The sequence below is a fragment of the Marmota monax genome, unplaced genomic scaffold (genome assembly GCF_021218885.2).
Source record: "Marmota monax isolate L192 unplaced genomic scaffold, Marmota_monax_Labrador192_F-V1.1 WCK01_AAM20220418_F8-fsc00068, whole genome shotgun sequence".
Classification (NCBI taxonomy): domain Eukaryota; kingdom Metazoa; phylum Chordata; class Mammalia; order Rodentia; family Sciuridae; genus Marmota; species Marmota monax.
In genome coordinates, this window is record NW_026692352.1 from 48,700 (window position 1) to 70,367 (window position 21,668).

The 21,668-nt window shown below is 32.5% G+C and overlaps 2 protein-coding genes across 2 annotated transcripts; both read right to left on the reverse strand.

The window, feature by feature from the left end:
* Positions 1–9,398: 9,398 nt before the first annotated feature.
* LOC124091109 (putative olfactory receptor 56B2) lies at positions 9,399–10,358 on the reverse strand. The gene has a single exon (XM_046442084.1). It carries the CDS (start codon positions 10,356–10,358, stop codon positions 9,399–9,401), a length of 960 nt encoding a protein of 319 aa, XP_046298040.1.
* Positions 10,359–20,155: 9,797 nt separating this feature from the next.
* LOC124091110 (putative olfactory receptor 56B2) lies at positions 20,156–21,115 on the reverse strand. Its single transcript, XM_046442085.1, has one exon. The coding sequence runs from the start codon at positions 21,113–21,115 to the stop codon at positions 20,156–20,158; it is 960 nt and encodes a 319-aa protein (XP_046298041.1).
* Positions 21,116–21,668: the final 553 nt, after the last annotated feature.

A 21,668-nucleotide genomic window follows, 5' to 3' on the forward strand; every position in this document is an offset into this window, starting at 1 on the left:
GACAAACAAATCACAAAATGCATTGTTTGGCATGAAGAGAAAATAGTGGAGAAGAATTCATAAAAGGAGCAAATGAAATATTAAATCATTCTAAAACATAGATTTTCTAAACTCTTTGCAAGTGTATATTTTTAAGTTTCTTGTTAGTAAATATCTGCCAAAATATAGAATGCAGAATTAAAAAAGTAAAATACTCATTCCCAATAAAGATTATGTTTGCATGAATTTTTATTGAGTCATATGTCTAGTGACACCAGAAAGTTAAAAAAAAGGTAAAAGGTAAGCCTGATGTACCCACATATTGTGTGTAGAAGTAGGAGGCTAGACTAATGTAGGGGAGCACATCCTCTCCACTAGGGACAAATTCTATACAGATCAAGTGCATTTTTGCCATGGGGTCAGAAGGGTCCAGTGTTGCAATATTTTCTAATAATTTCTAAGGCAAGCAAGATTTAGATGTTTTATAAAATCTTTGAATTTTGTTCACTATTTTTGAAAAATATCCTATGTTTCATACAAAAAATTCCAAGTGTTCTATTTTGTCCCATGTAATCACTTTACAACCTTTATTTAAAATGTATCTAAAGGATATAGTTGTCTTGTTAAATACCAAGAAGGCAAATGTGTTATTATTAGTATACCTATTAATTTATTCACTCCTCCACTCATTCATTAATTTTGAGACACTGATAGTATTATTAGTCACACCTTGAATTTAATGAAAGAGAGGCAGAGTCTAAAATAATTCAGTCCCAGGCCTCAGAGTGTAGAATCTAGATGCTGGACCAGGAAACATGAGAGGAAACACATGTGAAAAAGGGAGGAGAGATCATTAAAAATGGATGAAATGTGGAGGAACCAAAAGGTTAGTAGGAAAGAGTTTGAGGAGATATAACATGAGTTTAATATCTAGTTAGTCCCAAAGTTTAAATACTCTGTCTTTTAATATCTAGTGCCTAGACTTTAACAGACTACTTAATCTAAGTCTCAACCTCCATTTTTTTTCAAGTGAGGAAAAAAACAACAACAACAAAGATGCATCTGGCCAATTACATGCTCTAATACGAAATTTTTTAAAAAAGTAAAAGCATGTAGCATGGTTTTGGACACGTTTTGCTTTTTTATGACTTATTAGTTTCTACTCTGACTCATTCTGAACATCACAGTCGCAGGAGAAATCTTTCCAATTGTACAGTCAGTGGATGATTAGTTTTCTATGGTTAAGCTTGCATTGAGTTTTCACAAACATTTTGTCAATATGAACAACAAGTTTTTCTGGGTACCCTCTAGGTACCTGGCTTCATGTTATGCGCTGAAAAATATAAATGATTACAAAAACTCTAGTGAATTCTACTCTAATAGAGGATAAAAAATGCGTGGAATGGCTAACAGACAATGTAACAAGTTTTGTTTGCTATTTTTGAAAAATAGTGAATAGTGCAACAGATTTTCAAAAATCATGGAAAATGAGAATAGGATCATCAATATCTATTAGAGTTATTAAATTCTTTACAGGGAAGGTAGGATTTGAGATGAATCTTGAATTATACATGAGTATTTAAGAAAGAGAAGATGAGATTATTTGGAAACAATAAAATATTTTAATATATTGTGTAAAATATTGATGTTAAACAAACAATATCAAGTTTGGGCAGATAAATGTCTTCAGAAGCAAAAGACAAAGAGGAAGACAAAAAGATGGATCTGGAAAGGTAGAAGCTCTGCTGGGAGGTGCATTGCTTCTGAGCTTGGGCAGGACACCAGGAGCACCAGGTGTTGCTCCTCCATCAGCACTGAGAGGCCACGGGGGCCTTTGAATGGCCCTTAACCTTGAGCAGCTGCTGCCCATTGGTCACTTTCCTGGACTGTACATGTCTCCACTATAATCTCTGTCTCTGAAGGCCTGTCTCCCTCCCTGCTTTCTTCTGTCTTCCATACAGACTCTATTTTCTCAGTTCTACTTACTTCTTTGGTGAACCAGCCTTAGTTTTTCAAAGGCTGTTCCTGGGTACAGTGTAGAACCTTGTGTCTACCTCTAATTACTTTTTTTTGAAGGTGTTGAGCATTTTCATAAGAACATGGTTTCAAGATTATAACAACAACAAAACATATATGGCCCTTATTTTCCAGATATTTTTCTAAGCATTGTATGCTCGTTGGTTCTTAAAACAAGTCTGAGGATGGTACTATTTCATGTCCATTTTATAGGCAGACATACTAAGTCACAGGAAGGTTAGACAATGAAAGTCACATAGCCAGCAAGTGGCAGAACTTGGATTTACATCCCAGGCCACCTGGACCCAGTGTCTTTGTTTTTAACAACTACAATATACTACATCATTTTCTAAGGAATTAAAAGTTTGTAGCATATTTTTTTTTATGACTGTGATGGTGAGAAGTCCCTTATGGTGAACCTGCCCTGGGTGAAGTGATTCTCATTTGTACTTCTTTATGACTGAAGAGTATTCATTCTCATGTGAGAGAATGACTTATGAAAATACAGAACTGCCATCAGATTCTTAAGGGTCCCACACAATATTTGACTCAAGTGCACATAATTGCAAGAGAAAATGTGTGCTCTCTATCCTGCTCTTGTGTTTTTCATGGAACATGTTGCTTTCAAGACATTTATTTGGTGTTCCCCCTCAGTCCTACTTTGTAGATGATTACTGCCATGGTCGTTTCTTAGCCTTTTGAGTAAGACCAAGTTTAGGTTATTAGTGCCATGAAATCAGGATCTTTACCTGATTTATTTACCATGGTATCTCAAATTCCAGAATGATTGCCTACCACATGGTAGATGCAATAAAAACATATCACCAAGCACCTCACCTAGACATGAGTCAGAAGCTCATTGCTGAGAAATGAATTTTTAAATTCCATTTGAAATTGGAGATAGAACAAGTGGGAAGATTGAAATAAAGATCCAAAAAAGACTTACATTCTTCTGTAAACTATGGTTACACTGGTAGTAATTTTTATAGCTCTCATATTATTTCATAATATACTATAAACATTTTAATATTTATATATAAGAGATTATACAGTATTTGTCTTTTTGTATCTGTTTTTTTTTTTTTTTGCTTACTACGTCCTCCAGGTTTATCTATGGTGTTACAAAAAGCATAATTTCCTCCTTTTAAAATGCTGAGTAATATTTCCTTGTGCACATATACCACATTTTCTTTACTCATTCATCTTTCAATGAATATTTGAGTTGTTTCCACTTTCGGCTCATGTGAATAATGCTACTATGAATGCAATTATGTGTATCTCTCTTTGAGATATTGATTTTATTTCCTTTAGATACATACTCAGCAAAGAAATTGCTGGATCACATGATAGTTATATTTTCAATATTTTGAGGAACTTTTTTTACATAGTAAACATTTATTTACATATAAGTATAAACAATAATATTATTTTTGTTAATAATATTATAAACAAAAATACTCAAAACATGTAATTTCAAAGAGACATCAAACACTATATAAAATTAGTTGAAAATATTAATATACTAGATTCAAAAATAAAAGATTAAGCATCCTTTAATATCCATTTGAACTTGATATATTAATTTTTGATGTATTTCTGAATTTTTTTGGCTTCAAATATGTCTCTATCTCCATCTCTATCTACCTACCTAAATATTTCTTCAATTTTATTTTTGAACTTCCAGTTGAAATCTACTGAACCTGGTAACTGATGTTGGCAATATTTTAAGAAAAGTTTCACCAAGTATGAAACTCTGTATTCATTGGATTTCTTTATATATACATATATCCTGTCATTTATCTACCTATTTGCATACCTCTTTGATTTCATTTTTTGATTTCTAAATGAAATCCAAAGATCTTGGTAGTGATACCAATATTTTAAGGAGAGTTTGTTTCCATAATGGCTTTACTAATTTATGTTCCCCTTAACAGTGTACAGTTATTCTTTTTCCCCCTATATCCTTGCCAGTACTTGTTATCTTTTGTTGTTTTCAACAAGTTAAAGTCACTATGGTTTCCTTTCTTTTTTATTTCTATTTATGAATAAAATCATACAGCACTCATTTTTCTGTGCCTGGTTTTTTCACTTAGCATAATTATCTCTAGTTAACGCTATTTATACATATGATAGATTTTTTCTTTTTTATGATGGAAGAGTATTCTATTGCATGTATGTATGACTTTTTTTTAATCAATTCATCATTTTACTGTTGGCTATTATGAGTAATGTTGCAATATATTTGGTAGCCCAAGTATTTCTTTGATATACTTTTGGAGTCTTATTAAAATAATATCCACACCCATTCCAATGTTCTAAGTGAATTTCCTGTACATTTTCTTCTAGTACGTTCATTATTTTGTGTCTTACATTTAAGTCTTTAATTTATTTCAAATTGATTTTTAGAACTGGTAAGAGATGGGGCTCTAATTTTTATTCTTCCACACATGGATACCCAATTTACCCAGCCCCATTTCTTAAAAAGACTATACTTTCTCTAATGCATATTCTTAACAGTTTTGTAAAAATTCAGTTGGCTATAGATACCTGGACTAATATCTATTACCTGGTATTGACACCAAAACAGACATGTTGACCTATGGTACAGAATAGAGGATACAGAGACAAACCCACATAAATACAGTTATCTTATACTAGACAAAGGTACCAAAAACATACATTGAAGAACCTTTTTTTTCTTTTATCCACTACCTTAAGACCTCTAGCAAGTTAAACACAGTGTGTTGCTAACAGGGACCCATGGTCTCTATTTAGCTGTTACTGATACTTGCTCTTTGTAGTCTAAGTCCCTCACTGAACTTTGATAAAAGTCCACACCTCTATGTGAACCAGACAGGATCTAGAGGTAGACCTGAAATTCTCTGTGTGGTTATGAGGATTAATGGATAATTTTTATTTAGTTCTATAGGTCTCAAAAATCTTCCATGCTACTTGTACTGTGTCCTTTGGAAAGCTACATATTTAAAACATCACCATGTGAGAGGTATAATTACATTACAAATTTTAAGTCAATAACCATTAAATTTAATGGAGTCTTATTTTGGTTGTTTCTACTCCTTGGCTCTTGTGAATAAGAGATTATTATTATGAAACAATAATAATAACAATTATTAAATAATATTTTAAGATAAAGAAAATCTATGTCCTATGTCAAAAGTATTCAAATTGAATTTACAGTATAAATATGGCATTATGTTGAAGTGATTTTGATAGAAAGATTAAGTCATTGCTCTTTTCATGTCTTGTAATGGTAGATCCACTTAATTTTGTTAATTCATGTAGGTTGTTTCCACTTTTGAACTAATAGTGTTATTATAAAAATGTATGCACAAGTTTTTGGAAGGTTATCCAAAATAAGGAATGAGGGTAAAAATTAGAAGAAAGATCTATGGAGTAGACAAAGAGATTGATGGTGAGGAAGGAAGGATAGAATAAAGAATGAACACTGGAACAAATCTGACCTAACTTTCCTATGTACATGTGTGAATATATCATAGTGAATCTCACCATTACATACATGACAGTAATTTTTAAAAAAACTGTAAGTAAATAGCAGAAAGATTATTAGAGCAGAGGGAAAGGAACAGGGGGAGGGAGAAGAGGAGGCAAAGATAAAATACTGGGGATGAAATTAGAAAAAATTACATTCCATGCTTGTACAATTTTGTCAAAATGAATTCCATGATTATATATAACTAAAAAGAACTAATAAAAGAAAAGAACAAGTTTTTGTTATAACAGTTGCTTTCCATTATGCTTGGTCTATACCTAGGAACAAAATGCTGAGTTTTTTCCCCATTGTTTTTAATTGCCTGAGTAATTGCCAAACATTTTTTTCACAGCTGTTCTCCTACTTAACATATCAATAGCAATATATCTATATGCCTCTAAACACTTGATGATTTCTAATTTTTAATGATAAATATTTTAGCAGGTACAATTATACATTATTATAATTTGACTTGACTTTGCCTAATATTTAATGACTAACGATGCTGATTATATTTACAGGTATTCCTTGGTGATTTGTACATTTTCTTAGAGAAAGTTGTATTCAAATTCTTTGCTCATTAAAAATTGACAACCAAGTTCACTTTCTTCTCAGCAGAATGTGGAACTCTTCTTAAGTATTTTAAGATGCAAAAAGTCTTAGCAAATAAAAAAATTGAGATAATTTCTTATATCTCATCAGATTATGATGGAATGGAATTAGAAATCAACAAGATAAAAACAAAAACTGTCTTGGGCCTGGGTTTGTGACTCAGTGTTAGAGAGCTTGCCTTGCACATATGAGGAACTGGGTTCGATCCTCAGCACCACATAAAAATAAAAATAAATTAAATAAAGGTATTGTGTCCATCAACAACTAAAAAGATTTATTTTAAAAAAACTATCTTAACATTTGGAGATTAAATGTTCTTCTTGAGAAGTAGATCACAAAAGAAATCAGGGGAGACATAAAAATTATTTGAAACAAATGAGAATTGAGGTACTACATATCAAATAGGGCAAACTACATTTAAAAAGTTTATAGCATTAAGTTCCTACTTAATAATATGTAAAGATTAAGATATAGAAAGGTTGCAAATAAATTAAATTTATACCTCAAGGTCTTAGAAAGAGAAGAACAAACTAATTCTAAAATCAGTAGAACACAGGAATTAATGAAATTGAGAATAAAAAAGATTTAAAGTAACAATGCAATAAAGAAATGGTTCTTTGACAAGATAAACAAAATTGATAAACCCTTAGCCAAACCAATAAAAAAAAAAGAGAGAGAAGACCCAAATCAACAGAAATTAGAGAAGAAATACAAAATGTTAATGCAGACACTTCTAAAATTCAGAGGATCTTTAGAAACTTTTGAAAATTTGCACTCCAGTAAACTGGAAAACGTGAAGATAGAGACAAATTTCTAGATAACATATCATCTAACCACATTGAATCATGAAGATGTAGACAGCTTAAAGAAACCACTATCAAGCAATGATATTGAAACAACAATTATAAGCCTTCCAACAAAGAAAGCCCAGAACTGGATGGATTCTAATTCAGCTAATTTCAATCAGACTTTTAGGGAAGAACAAATGTCAATACTCCTCAGATGATTCCATGGGATAGAAGGGAGGGGACACTTCCAAATTTACTCAATAAAGCCAGTATTACATTGATAACAAAATCAGACAAAGACACATCAAGAAAATAAAACTATAGCCCAACATCTCTGATAAACATAAATGCAATAATTCTTAATAAAACTTTGGCAAATTGCATTAAAAAAACATTAAGATGATCACCATGACCAAATGGGTTTCATTCCAAAGATGTGAGATTTCTTCAACATAAATGAATTGAAAAATGTAGTTCACCACATGAATAGAATTAAGAATAAGAATTATATGGTCCTCTCCATACTTCCAGGAAAAGCATATGACAAAAATCATGGATTCATCCATGTCAAAAACAGTGGAGAAAGTGATGATAGAAGAACTTACCTCAACATTATAAAGGTTATATAGGACAAACCAACACAAACATCATGGTGAAGAGGAAAAAAAAGGTAAAAGAATAAAACTACATCCCTGTCTTTCCCCCTGCACAATTCAACTCCAGTGGATCAAAGATCTAGGAATTAGACCAGAAACTCGGCAATTTCTAGGGAAAAAATGCCATTTCAGCATTTCATCATTTTGGCAAAGGCACTGACTTCCTTATCAAGCCTCCAAAGTACAAGAAATAAAACCAAAAATCAATAAGTGGGAAGACATCAATTGAAAAATCTTTTCCACAGTAAAGGAAACAAGACTATGAGTAGATAGCCTATGGAGTGGGAGATCTTTGCCAGCTGCCCCTCTGACAAAGTATTAAAATTTAGAGTGTATATATATATATATATATATATATATATATATATATATATCACGAAAACAAATAACTCAATTAATAAATCATCCAAAGAAATAAGCAGATGTGTCTTAAAAGCAGAAATACAAAAGACCAACATATACATGAAAAAATATTCAACATCTCTTGCAATCAAGGAAATGCAAATTAAAATTATGTTAAGAATTCATCTCACTCCAGTTAAAATGGCAACCATCAAGAATACAAGTAATAATAAATGCTGTTAAGGTTATGGGGAAAAAAGTGGCATGCCTTCGATGGGACTTAAAATAGTACAAACATTTTGGAAGTAGGATGGAGATTCCTCAAAGACTAGAAATGGAACCACTATATGACCCAGTTATAGCCACTCCTTGGTATTTATCCATGGAAACTAAAAGTAGCATTCTATAGTGATTCAGGAACATTGATTTTATAACAGTCATTTCCAACAGCCAAGTTGGGCAATGATCAACAGATGAACAGTTGCCCTTCAACAGATGAACGCATAAAGAAAATGTAATGGAGTTATACTTAGTCATAAAGTAAAATGAAATTATGGAATTTTCTGGTAAATGGATCAAATTGGGTAAGATTATGCTAAGTAAAATAAGCCAGACTCAAAAAGGTTGAATATTTTCTCTGATGTACAGATGCTAGACCAAACTAAAGAAAAACAATGTTCAAAATTCCATGGAAAAAGAAATGATATTGTGGAGTATGATTGTAGGTGACAGGGAGGGAACAGGAAAAGAGAGGAATGGTGGAATGAAATTGACCAAATTGTGCTGTGTACATATATGAATATACCATTAGTGAATTCTGTATCTGTAAAGCACCAATTTGAGGGAAAAAAAACGATAAATTGGTAGAAGGAATACCAGTAGAGAAGAAGAAAGAGGACAGAAGGATCAAAGTGAAAAGGGAAAAGGAAGTACAGGGGACTGAAGTGAAACCAATTATATTCCATGCATGCATGATTATGTCAATATAAACCCCAGTATTGCATATAACTATAATGCACTAATAAAATATAAATTAATTAAAAATAAGGACAGATAGTAAGGCAAATAAAAATGCAAATATAATTTCTACTCTATCAATAATTAATAAAAAAGATTAAACTGTCAAATTTAATAGTAAATATTGGTAAGTGCCTGATCAAACACATCTATTCATCATCCTCTGGATGTTCTACTTATAGCAGGCATGAAACATAATGAAAAGTATATTCTACATATCTTTCCCTTAGATTCCTTGAAACAAATAGCATTATTATGTTATTTTTTGTCTTGAAGATTTTTTTGACACACAAAGATTTCAAAAAAAGTTCCCCATGTATTGTTCTCCAATTATGATTGTTACCATAATTACTTGTGATAAATGAAAACTTGCCACAGTGTCAATATTATTTACTTTTCACATTCACAGTCACTGATAAATGTAAAGGGTGAGTATATAAAAAAATAAAAATAAAAACACTGAGTATCTCCTCTATGTTAGTTGCCCTTGATGTTCAGCCCAAGCACCTTGCATAAGCCCTGCCTGAGCTCCTTGTTCTTGAGGGCATACACCATGGGGTTCAGAGCAGGGGGGATAACATTGTGTAGCACATTGAGTAGAACTGGGATAAGGGAAAGTTCCATACCTGCACTATGAGTGATGGAAATAACAACAATGACAGTGTAGAAGAATAGAATTAAGATGAGGTGGGAAGTGCAGGTATTTAGGGCCTTGGATGCAGCTTCTTTGGAGTTGAGCTTCAGTACAGACCGAAGAATCAAAGCATATGACACAATAATCAAACACAGATCACTTCCCATAATCAGCCAAGCCAGAAATATCTGATTGATACTGTTGATTTTCCTGTCATCACAGGAGAGGCTAGTGACTCCAAGATTAGAACAAAGACAGTGCTCAATTTGATTCTGAGAACAGTAATTTCTCTGAGCAGCTAACACAGGCACTGAAATTAGACACACACTGTTTCTAATTGCTATGAACACTATTGCTTTGATCACAAAAGAGTCAGTAACTATTGATGGATATCTCAGTGGTCGGCAAATGGCTACATACCTATCTATAGCCATGCAGACAAAGATGCCTGACTCCATGGCCACAAAAAAATGGATGGCATACATCTGAGCAAAGCACTCAGGGAGGCTGATGGCCTTAGCACTGAACCATAAGATGGCCAAAATCTTGGGCATGATGGTGGTAGCCAGGCCCATGTCCACCACAGCCAGGATGCCCAGGAAATTGTACATGGGCTGATGCAGACTTGCCTCTTGGTAGATGGTAGTCAGGATCAGGATGTTGGCCCCAAGGGCTAAGAGGTAGAGCAGAGCCAGGGGAAGTGAGAGCCAGTGCTGCCAGCTGTGGATGCCTGGGAATCCCATCAGTATGAACTCAGAGACCTGGAACTGAGAGCTGTTGGAATCTCTGAGATCCTGGAACATCCTTTAGTAAGAGGGAAAAAAAACTGAATGTTACACCTCTTAACTGTCAGTGTGAGAGTGTTGGAAAGTGCCTCACCCAGGATAATAATTCTTTATCATTGATTCTGTGTCTTTATCATTCTCGTTCTGACATTCACACTCACTTAACTTTTCTTACAAAAGTGAAACTGTGATAAGTGTAACATTCTCAGTCTCATCCCTAAAATTCCATAATGCACCTCAAATTTTTTCCTTCTTCTCCTAAGTGAGGAATAGACTATTAAAAAAAATCAGTATTTTGTTCATGACCTTCAAGTAGAAAGTCATTGAATTACAACAGTGTGGACATTATTAGATCATTGTCTGACTGTGAGATTTGGCTTTGCTAATAAGTTGGTTGCTTAGAGACCTAATATATAGATTTGTTAGAAGCTTTCATGCATGTTGACTTCTTCTTTAGGAGCTTAGATTATAGGACATGTGTTCTTTTTTATTCAAGTTCATGAGACTTTATAAACTACCAATAGGCTCTTTTAAATTTTGGTAAACTTGTATGAAGCAAAGTAGACCCACTTTATACTAAGGATAATGGTGTACCAAAATTGTAAACACCTTTCTAAAGCCAAGCAACTATAAAAGGCCATCATGTAGTTTAGCAGCCCCAGTGATCTTTAAATTTTATTAGTTATGTTTTATAGTAATTTACACCTACTTGATCTATTTGAACATATGTTTCTTGAAGTCCTTATAATCATGCTTCAGCCAATGAGCATAATTTTTAAAAAACACAAAATATATGCATTTATATAACTGCTTTCATAAATTACTTACTAACAACAAAACATTTTCTACTTAATATACTTCTTTACTATAAATATTTGCCAATATTTTCATGAAAAAATTTAAAATGGATGTCCAATATGCATTCTTATCAAATGTTACCAAGTGCTTTTTCTTCTGTTTTGAAGATTTCAAATTTTAAGAATAAAAATTAGATGCACAATATTTTAAAATATTGCAGATTAGAATGAAAGAACTAACAGAAGATGCAATGCAGGTGTAGACCTGGTGAGTACTTTCACCTTAACCCCAATGACATCCTCATTTGTCCTTAAAATGAGTGAATTATTAAATATATTTAATTAGAAAAATGTATTTATTTCTCTTTAAGTTTATTATTTACAAAATCCTAACTTCTCATCAATTATTTTCATAAATTTGTTTTAGAGTTACTTATTACACAATAGTCTGCTTTTTTCACTACAAATTCAGACTTTTGTTTTAAATTTTGTATTAGAGTCTTTTATCTTTGACAACTCACTCAGACTTAATAAAGGGCTTTGGAAAGCTGTGCCAAGACTGTGGATGAGTGAGCATCATTGAGAGGATCAATTTTGGGTGCTCTTCTCTGACCCCTCTGCTTCTTTGTAGACATTCTTAGTTAGCACTGTTCACAAGTCTTTCCAAAACACTTCCAATTATTTTTAAAAAGTAGCCACCAACATGCAAATTGTTGAAATAACAAAATGGCAATGAGTGTCTTAGACTGGAGTAACAAAGGTTATTGGGAATGTCATACTTCAATGTGAATGTTGATTGAAACCCCCTTCTTTTAGAGTGCCTCATCTTTGGCCTTGTTCATATATAATGTACACGTGTACATATTATTAGTTGAAATGTCTACTTTGAATAAACTTTCAGACATCAAAAGAAGATAGTTTATATTACTTAGGCTGGTGGACAAATCAGACATAGCTCATTGTTCCTCATTTGCTGTTCTTTCCCTACTTTCCTGTTTTGCACTGAAGAGTGACAATGAGAAGGCAACTTCTTCTGGAAGTAGCAAAGAAACATAGGATGAATATTTTAATAAGAGTATTGCTCAAAGCTCTTTTCTTGTGTTATAATAAGATGTGAGAATCATGCAGGAATATACAGAAATGACAAGTAGGTGATCAACTTCTAAAGGGAAAAGACAAATGTTCTTATACCAGAAACATTGCTGGTATTCTGCCAGATCAGAGTTCTCTTCAGTTGTTATTTCTCATTTCCTATTCACATCACGCTAACATTCTTTTGCTTTGTGATTTTGCAGTTCTTTCTTTGATGATGTGACCTCACCCTCTTTCCCACCACATCAGGAATCCCTTTTATAGGAAAACTCAGCTCTTTTGGAGAAGATAGCGGACCACACTTCAGTTCACCATAACATCGTGTAACTAGGAAATTGGAAGGCTTGTAGGAAGGAATATATAGGCTGATGGAATCTATATCTGTTATTATTTGAATATAATGGTATCATGATTATCTATTTATAGTTTTGAATCTCCCATAAAAACACAACTATAATATTTGAACATATTGCATATTATTTATATTTGCCACATTTGTCATGGTATGGTGTACATAGCAGATGCTAAATATCATTTGAGAATTAATGAGCAGATTAATGAATCAATAAATGTGATATCATAATAGACTTTAGGAATTATTATATTGGTGTGTGTATATATTGGTGTGTATGTAGGTGGGAGGGGCAGGGAGGGGGCATGGGATTAGCAATAATGGTGGAATGTGATGGACATTATTATACAAAGTACATATTTGAAGATATGAATTGGTGTGAACACACTTTATATACAAACAGACATAAAAAATTGTGTTCTATATGTGTAGTAAGAATTGTGATGCATCCCATTGTCATGTATTTAAAAATATAAGCAATTTTTAAAAAGCTGAATAATGTTCATTGAATATATCACCACATTTAATTTTTCCATTCATCTGTTGAATGACACCTAGGTTGGTTCCATAGTTTAGCTATTGTGAATTGAGCTGCAATAAACATTGAGGTGGCTTCAAAAAAATGGGTAAAATAAGTAAAATCAATTCATTAAGTCCTACTACAAATCACCTTATTTCACAGATACAATTTATATAATGTATATGCAAAAATGTATATGTGTGCAGTAAAAATATGTAAAAGAAAACCCATAAGCCAAAATGTACCTAAAAAAAAGATCTTTTGGAAATCACAAATCATGCAAACATTAAAAACCTACTAAAAAAGTTAGGAGGAAACATCAAAGTCAGTCAATTGTAGAAACCAAAGACAGGAAACACTATCTCAATATCACTTTTAGAATCAGTGGATAACATGCTTGACACAGTGTAATTCAAATATAGTACCAAATTGTTTCATCCTATGTGTTTATCAGTTTGATAATTTCCCGCAAGTAAAATAATAGGAAAAATTGTAATTGACTTCTTCACTGTATTTAGTCCACAGTACAAAATTGAAATATGGGTAATCTACTTAATCAGAGCATTTTATCTGATGCTTTGTTTCCTATTCAACAGCACTGTTAAGGACTATAGTCAAAATTGCAAGTTTAACAAAAAAACAAGTAATTTACATTGTGGACAAAGAATAAGATAAACTTATATAATAAGAAAGTATTTCCTTATGTATCCAACTTGTCATCAAAATTTTCTGTCTGATTTGTTAATTTTTATTTAATGTTTGTGTTCAATAATACAGTTTTCAAATTTCCTTGAAAATTTTTCATTAAAAATTAAATGAAAACTTTTATATATGTATATGCATAGATGTACATTAAAAACGTATGTAACTTATAATTGGTTACTATAAAAACAAGGTATATTTTAAAATGCATTCTTACTAGTTTTTATATGTATTATATATCAAAAGGGTAGAAACATGGATGCAGAAAGCATTCATGTAAAGTTCAGTGCATGAACAAGCAGTGAGTACACTCATGTGAAGAAGAAATGGACTCACTTCTCTCATGTTCCTGAACATCACTTTCTGTTTGCCTCCTCCTCAAAGGCAATCAAGTAAGAGCTAACACTGTAGATCAACTTTGCCTTTCTATTCAATTTTTTATTACAATTTTAAAAGTCTACAAAATAAATAAAATTTATACATTATTCCTTAAGTTCAAAATTGTCACAAATTACTTCAAAATGTAAGATCATTACTTGTTACTTCCTCTCAGTTTATTTGAATGATCAAATCTTAGTTCATACTTGTTTTGTAATAGAAACTAAGTGAAAAAAAAAAAATAAGGGAAATGTGGATACCTGTGAATAGAGAATAGGAAATACATCTTTGAGATGATTTGTGCTGTATTCTGAAGAATTTATTTCCTAAATGTGAGACATAAATATCCCATTTATGATTCACACAATTCCTTTATAAATATGATTTTAACTTCTAATACATAAGAACACCTAGTTCTTATCTTCAATGTATTCTCATGTTGTTGAGTGAAAGATCCAAGTCAATACCATTAAATGTGGCAATAACTACAATTAAATTAGACTTTTTCAGCACAAATTTAAGGTGTTTTCAATACTGTTTGATTTCACTTTTCTGTAAGGAAAATAGACTCATGTTATGCTGTGATTAAGTAGGCTCATTGAAGTAATAACAATAAACACAATTGTCACCATAGAAAATACAACTTTCAAAGCATCTGTAATCTGTCTTCACTCCTGAACTCATAGAAAATAAGTTTGTGTCCACACTTGAACATCCTCAATCTTTACAACCTGTGATCAAGTCTCTTGGTAGTGGGTTCATCTAAGTCAGTTTTGCCATCAAAAGTGAATGAAAGAGAGTCATAATTGTTCTCTAGAGAGACTTGCTATGAAGTAAGTAAATTACATTCTTTTTTTTTGAGTGCAGGTAAGAAGTGATAGTGTTCTGAAATTGACCAAACTCCTCTCCAGCTATTTCTACTCATCATGGTGTAATTTAATCTGTTTTCTAGCACTCCTGGAGATTTTTCTTTGTTCATTGAAAAAATAAATATTCACAATCATCAAGAAAAGTCACCTTTAATTGCAACATGAGAATTTGGGAAGTAAATATTTCCCAAGACAAAGCCACTTTTACAACATTAATGCCTTAAACTGGGTGAGGGAGATCAAATCCGCATTTCTGAGAACATTATAACCAATTAGTGTATATTCAAACAGTGTTCACACAAACAAAATATCTCTGCTATTAAAAACAACACCTAAAAGATTTCTGACACTACTTTGTCTGCCTTTTCATGCCCTTTATTACCTAATTTCTGCGTGTTGAAAGAGTAAGCAGGATACAATCTGGTCCAAGCAATCTGGGTTTGGTATTTTAAAAAACTCAGAATTCTGCAACATATATACATGTATAGGCCTAAATATCTAATTCCCTTGATAGCTGTAGGATTGAACTAAGCCTTTAAACAAAACCCCAAAGGGATATTTAACAGCTTTAGGACACAGATGCTGATGCAGAATCAAGATAATTCATATGGATGGAGGAAAAGAGAGGTTGCTTTTCATCTTTACCACCTGCAAGATATGATACCACATTAATACATGAATAATTTACTATGCCTATGTCAGTACATGTGCTTGAAGGTGGCCATGTGTAGATGGAGGGGAATGATAATGAACACAAGATAATTTGAATAAAAATTCATAATTTTCCTATTATTACAGATTTGTTTCTGCTTACGGCCTCTTGGAGACAAGAGGAAAACATTACTTGTATAAAACATTTTAATCACTCACACATAGGCATTTATATGTTTCTTATTCATTTCTGGTTTCATCAATTTACAGTAGTTAGTACTCAACAAAACAGAATGTAAGTATAAAAAAGAAACATTACATAGCATGGACTCTGGTTTTCAAAAAATTTATTTTCAAGTGAGATTGATGATGTATATTATAAAATCAGAGAAACTCAGAAAAAGTACAGGTATACTTTTTTTTTTTTTAATGAAACCTGACAAAGGTACCTAAAATATACTTTGGAGAAAAGGCACATTTTTTAAACAAATGTTGCTGAAAAAACTTGTTATCCACATATAGAGGAATGAAACTAGACCTTTATCTTTCATCCTGCACAAAAATCAATTCAAAGTGGATCAAAGACCTAGGAATTAGACCACAAACTATGGAACTCCTAGAAGAAAATGTAGGGTCAAAAAAAACAATATATTGGCATAGACAATAACTTTCTCAATAGGAGCCCTAAAGCTCAGGAAATAGTCAAAAGTTGATTAATTGGATAGCATAAAACAAACCATGTTTGTATAAATATGTCAAAATATATTTTATTGTGATGTATAATTAAACTAAAAGCATTTAAACAAAATTAAAGGCTTCACAGCAAAAGAGAACTTAAGGAATATGAAGAAAGAATTTCAGAATGGAAGAAAACCTTTGTGAGCCACTCTTCTGACAGAGGATTAATATTAAGGATAAATGAAGAAGAAAACAAACAAATAAACAAAAATCATAAAAAGCAAATAACCCAATTAATAAATGGGGAAATTAAGTAAACAGACACTTTTGAAAAGAAATATGAAAGGTTAATAAATATATGAAAAATATTTAACTCATTAGCAATCAATAAAATGCAAATCAAAACTACACTGAGATTTAATCTCACACCAGTCAGAATGGCAGTCTTCAATAATATTACTAATAATAAATACTGAGAGGAAGTGGAAAAAAATGAACACTTTTACATGTTGCTGGGATGGTGATTATTAAAACCATTATGGAAATCAGTGTAGAGGTTCCTCAAAAGACTAGGCATGAAACTATCATATAACCCATGTATACCAGTCCTCAGTATTTATCCAAAAGAATTTAAGTTATCATACTAGAGTGGCACATTTATACCCATGTTTATAACAACATAAACTATAGAACTAGCCAAATGTCCATCAAAAGATGAATCAATAAAGAAGATGTGGTATATATAAACAGTAGACTTTTATTCAGCCATAAAGAAAAATGAAATTATGTCATTTCCAGGAAAATGGATGAAACTAGAGACCATTGTGTTAAATGAAATAAGCCAAACTCAAAAGGTGAAGATTTGTATGTTTTTTCTCTTATGTGGAAGGTAGAGAGGAAAGAGGAAAAGAAATGTGGGGGTTGGATATCTCATAAAAATCAAAGGGAGATCAGTAAAGGAAAAGGACCATGCATGAAAGGTAGGAAAGGAATGGGGGAAGAGCTAAGGAGAGATATTGCCCAAAACATCTTGTTATATTGTGTGCATGTACATAACAACAAATCCCATTATTATGTACAACTCTAATACAACAATTAAAAATGTGGAAAGAAACTATACATGTAGTATACATAAAACAAGTGTACGTGTAGCATGTACCAGTACTTTGTCAGTTTTGTTCATTTGGTTCATTAAATTTTTAATTATTTTGAATTATTACTGCAATAAAATTTGGATTTGTTTTTGTAATATGTAACAAGCCCTTAACTCCTTAATTGAATAGAACTTTTCAAAGATAAAGTTTTATTGTGTATATCAAGATTTACAAGATGATGTGATGCGATACATAACAAAGAGCAAAATAGTGTTTATAGTTAAACTGATATCTTACCTCACAGTTATATTTTGATGGAATAATTGTTTTGTATAGATAATTATATTGAATTTTGTTTATCCATTCAGAAACTTAAATATACTTATTGTGTCTTTCCACTTTTTAAGTAATATTGCTACAATAAATATTCATGTGTAACTTTTTGTTCTGACATATGATCTCAGTGATGATGGATTTATACACCACAGTTAAATGTTGGAACCTATCATCATTACAATTACTGTGTGATGGTCTAAATTTTTCACAGCTCTGGTACAATTATACATCTCAACAGCAATATATCAACATTTGCTGATTTCTTTCTAGTTTTAGTTATAGCCATTTTAGTAGGTGTAATGATATGTTATTGTGGTTTTAAATAGAATTTGCCTAATGAATAAAACTATCAAGCATATTTTCAGTTATTTGTTAGTGATTTGCATAACTTCTCATAGATATGCATATTCAAGTCCTTTGTTGCTCAAAGATATGACACATAATAAGACAAATGATAAACTGTTGAATTAATTCCTACCATATTCTTCAAAAGACTAGGGATGAAACCACTATGTAATTAAGTTATCCTATTCCATGTTATTTATCCAAAAGAACTCAATTTAGCACACTGCACTAATATGAGAACATCAAATATAGCTGCACAATACACAAAGCCAAGGTATGAAACCAGCTCTCAGTGCCCTTCAGTAGATGAATAGATAAAGAAAATATGGTATGTATGTATGCACAACGGAGTTTTACTCAGTCATAAAGAAGAATGAAATTATGGCATTTGCTGGCAAATAATGGAACACCATGCTAAGTGAAATAAGCCAGGCTCAGAAAGTCAAGGGTCAAATGTTTTCTTTAATATGCAGAAGCTAGAATAAAATAAGGGGAAAAGTATGTGTATGGTGGGGGTTATCTCCTGAAAATAAAAAGAAGATCTGTGGAGTAGATAGGGATTGAGGGAAAAGAGACCAGCAATGATAAAAGGAATGTAATTGACCAAATTATGCTAAGCATGTAAGTAAATATACAATATGGAATTCTATTTGTGTTTATGTTTATAAATCATCAATTTAAAAACAAATAAATAGAAGGAATACCAATAGATTAGATGAAAGGGGATGTGAGAATGAAGGAGAGAAAGGAAAGAGAAAATACTGGGAACTGAAATGGAGCAAATTACATTCTATGCATGTGTGATTATGTCAAAATTAACACCATTATAATGTGCAACTATAATGCAATAATAAGACATTTTTTAAAAGACTAGAAACAGAATCACCTATGACACTGCAATATTGCTCTTTAGTAATTATCCCAAATAATTAAAGTCAGCATAATATAATGACATATAGATGCAAACCCATTTTTAGATGTATATAGACACAATACATATTTTATTTATTTATCTTTATGTCATGCTGAGGATCGAACCTAGTGCCTCACTCATGCAAGGCAAGTGTTCCATAACTGAGACACAAATCCAGTGTCTATATATGTTTTACATCAGTGCAATTCAGAATACCCAATATATTTAACCAATCTATGTGTCAGTCAATAGATGAATTCATAAAGAAAATGTGATAACACAACAAACACACACACACACATACACACACACACACACACACACACAATGGAGCTTTATTCAGCCTTAAAGAAGAATAAAATTATGACTTTTGAAGGAAAATGAATGGAAATTTAGAGTATTATATTAAGTGAAATAAGTCAGACTCATATGGCCAAGCATTGTATATTTTCTCATATGTGCAAGGTTAGAAAATAATGGGTGAAAAAATGGGGTTCTCATAAATTATAAGGAAGGCATAGAGCTGAGAAAGGGAATTCATCGGCAGAAGAAGAGAGAAAAGAGGAAGGACTGGGGAGTGAAAGTGACTACTTTTGTTATATGTGTGTACAAATATGTCACAATGAATCTTATTATTACATGTAATTATAATGCATCAATAAATATTAATTAAAATAGCTCCTATTTTATCAATAATTACATCAAAATAAAAGTACTATACACTCACCTAATAGTAGATATTTATAAATATTTGCTCTAACCATATTTACTCAACATTATTTGAACATTCTAGTCATGGAAAATACATAATATAATAAATTGTAAATTCTTCACATCTTCCCCTTGGATTTCTTGAAAGAAATAGCATCATTATGTTACTCTTGTAATGAGATTTTTGCGGGTAATACAGAGATTTCAAATATTAGCTACATGTGTCTTGTTCAGAAGCTTTGCTTGCTTCCATAGCTTTCCTATGAAAATTGAAAAGATACTACTGTATTTCTAGTATTAACTTTTCATATTTGCAGTCACTGAACGCTGTAGTGGGGTAACTATGTGGAGAAAATAAAAAGCGTGTCTTCTCCATGTTAGTTGCTCTTGATGTTCAGCCTAAGCAACTTGCATAAGCCCTGCCTGAGCTCCTTGTTCTTGAGGGCATACACCATGGGGTTCAGAGCAGGAGGAATAACATTGTGTAGCACATTGAGTAGAACTGGGATGAGGGGGAGTTTCATTCCTCCACTATGAGTGATGGAAATAACAACAATGACAGTGTAGAAGAATAGAATTAAGATGAGGTGGGAAGTGCAGGTATTTAGGGCCTTGGATGCAGCTTCTTTGGAGTTGAGCTTCAGTACAGACCGAAGAATCAAAGCATATGATAAAATAATCAAACCCAAGTCACTTCCCATAATCAGCCAAGCCAGAAATATCTGATTGATACTGTTGATTTTCCTGTCATCACAGGAGAGGCTAGTGACTCCAAGATTAGTACAAAAACAGTGCTCAATTTGATTATGAAGACAGTAATTTTTCTGAGCAGCTAAGATGGGCACTGAAATTGGACTTAGACAGTTTCTAACTGCCATGAACAAGGTTGCTTTGATCACAAAAGAGTCAGTAACTATTGATGGATATCTCAGTGGTCGGCAAATGGCTACATACCTATCTATAGCCATGCAGACAAAGATGCCTGACTCCATGGCCACAAAAAAATGGATGGCATACATCTGAGCAAAGCACTCAGGGAGGCTGATGGCCTTAGCACTGAACCATAAGATGGCCAAAATCTTGGGCATGATGGTGGTAGCCAGGCCCATGTCCACCACAGCCAGGATGCCCAGGAAATTGTACATGGGCTGATGCAGACTTGCCTCTTGGTAGATGGTAGTCAGGATCAGGATGTTGGCCCCAAGGGCTAAGAGGTAGAGCAGAGCCAGGGGAAGTGAGAGCCAGTGCTGCCAGCTGTGGATGCCTGGGAATCCCATCAGTATGAACTCAGAGACCTGGAACTGAGAGCTGTTGGAATCTCTGAGATCCTGGAACATCCTTTAGTAAGAGGGAAAAAAAACTGAATGTTACACCTCTTAACTGTCAGTGTGAGAGTGTTGGAAAGTGCCTCACCCAGGATAATAATTCTTTATCATTGATTCTGTGTCTTTATCATTCTCGTTCTGACATTCACACTCACTTAACTTTTCTTACAAAAGTGAAACTGTGATAAGTGTAACATTCTCAGTCTCATCCCTAAAATTCCATAATGCACCTCAAATTTTTTCCTTCTTCTCCTAAGTGAGGAATAGACTATTAAAAAAAATCAGTATTTTGTTCATGACCTTCAAGTAGAAAGTCATTGAATTACAACAGTGTGGACATTATTAGATCATTGTCTGACTGTGAGATTTGGCTTTGCTAATAAGTTGGTTGCTTAGAGACCTAATATATAGATTTGTTAGAAGCTTTCATGCATGTTGACTTCTTCTTTAGGAGCTTAGATTATAGGACATGTGTTCTTTTTTATTCAAGTTCATGAGACTTTATAAACTACCAATAGGCTCTTTTAAATTTTGGTAAACTTGTATGAAGCAAAGTAGACCCACT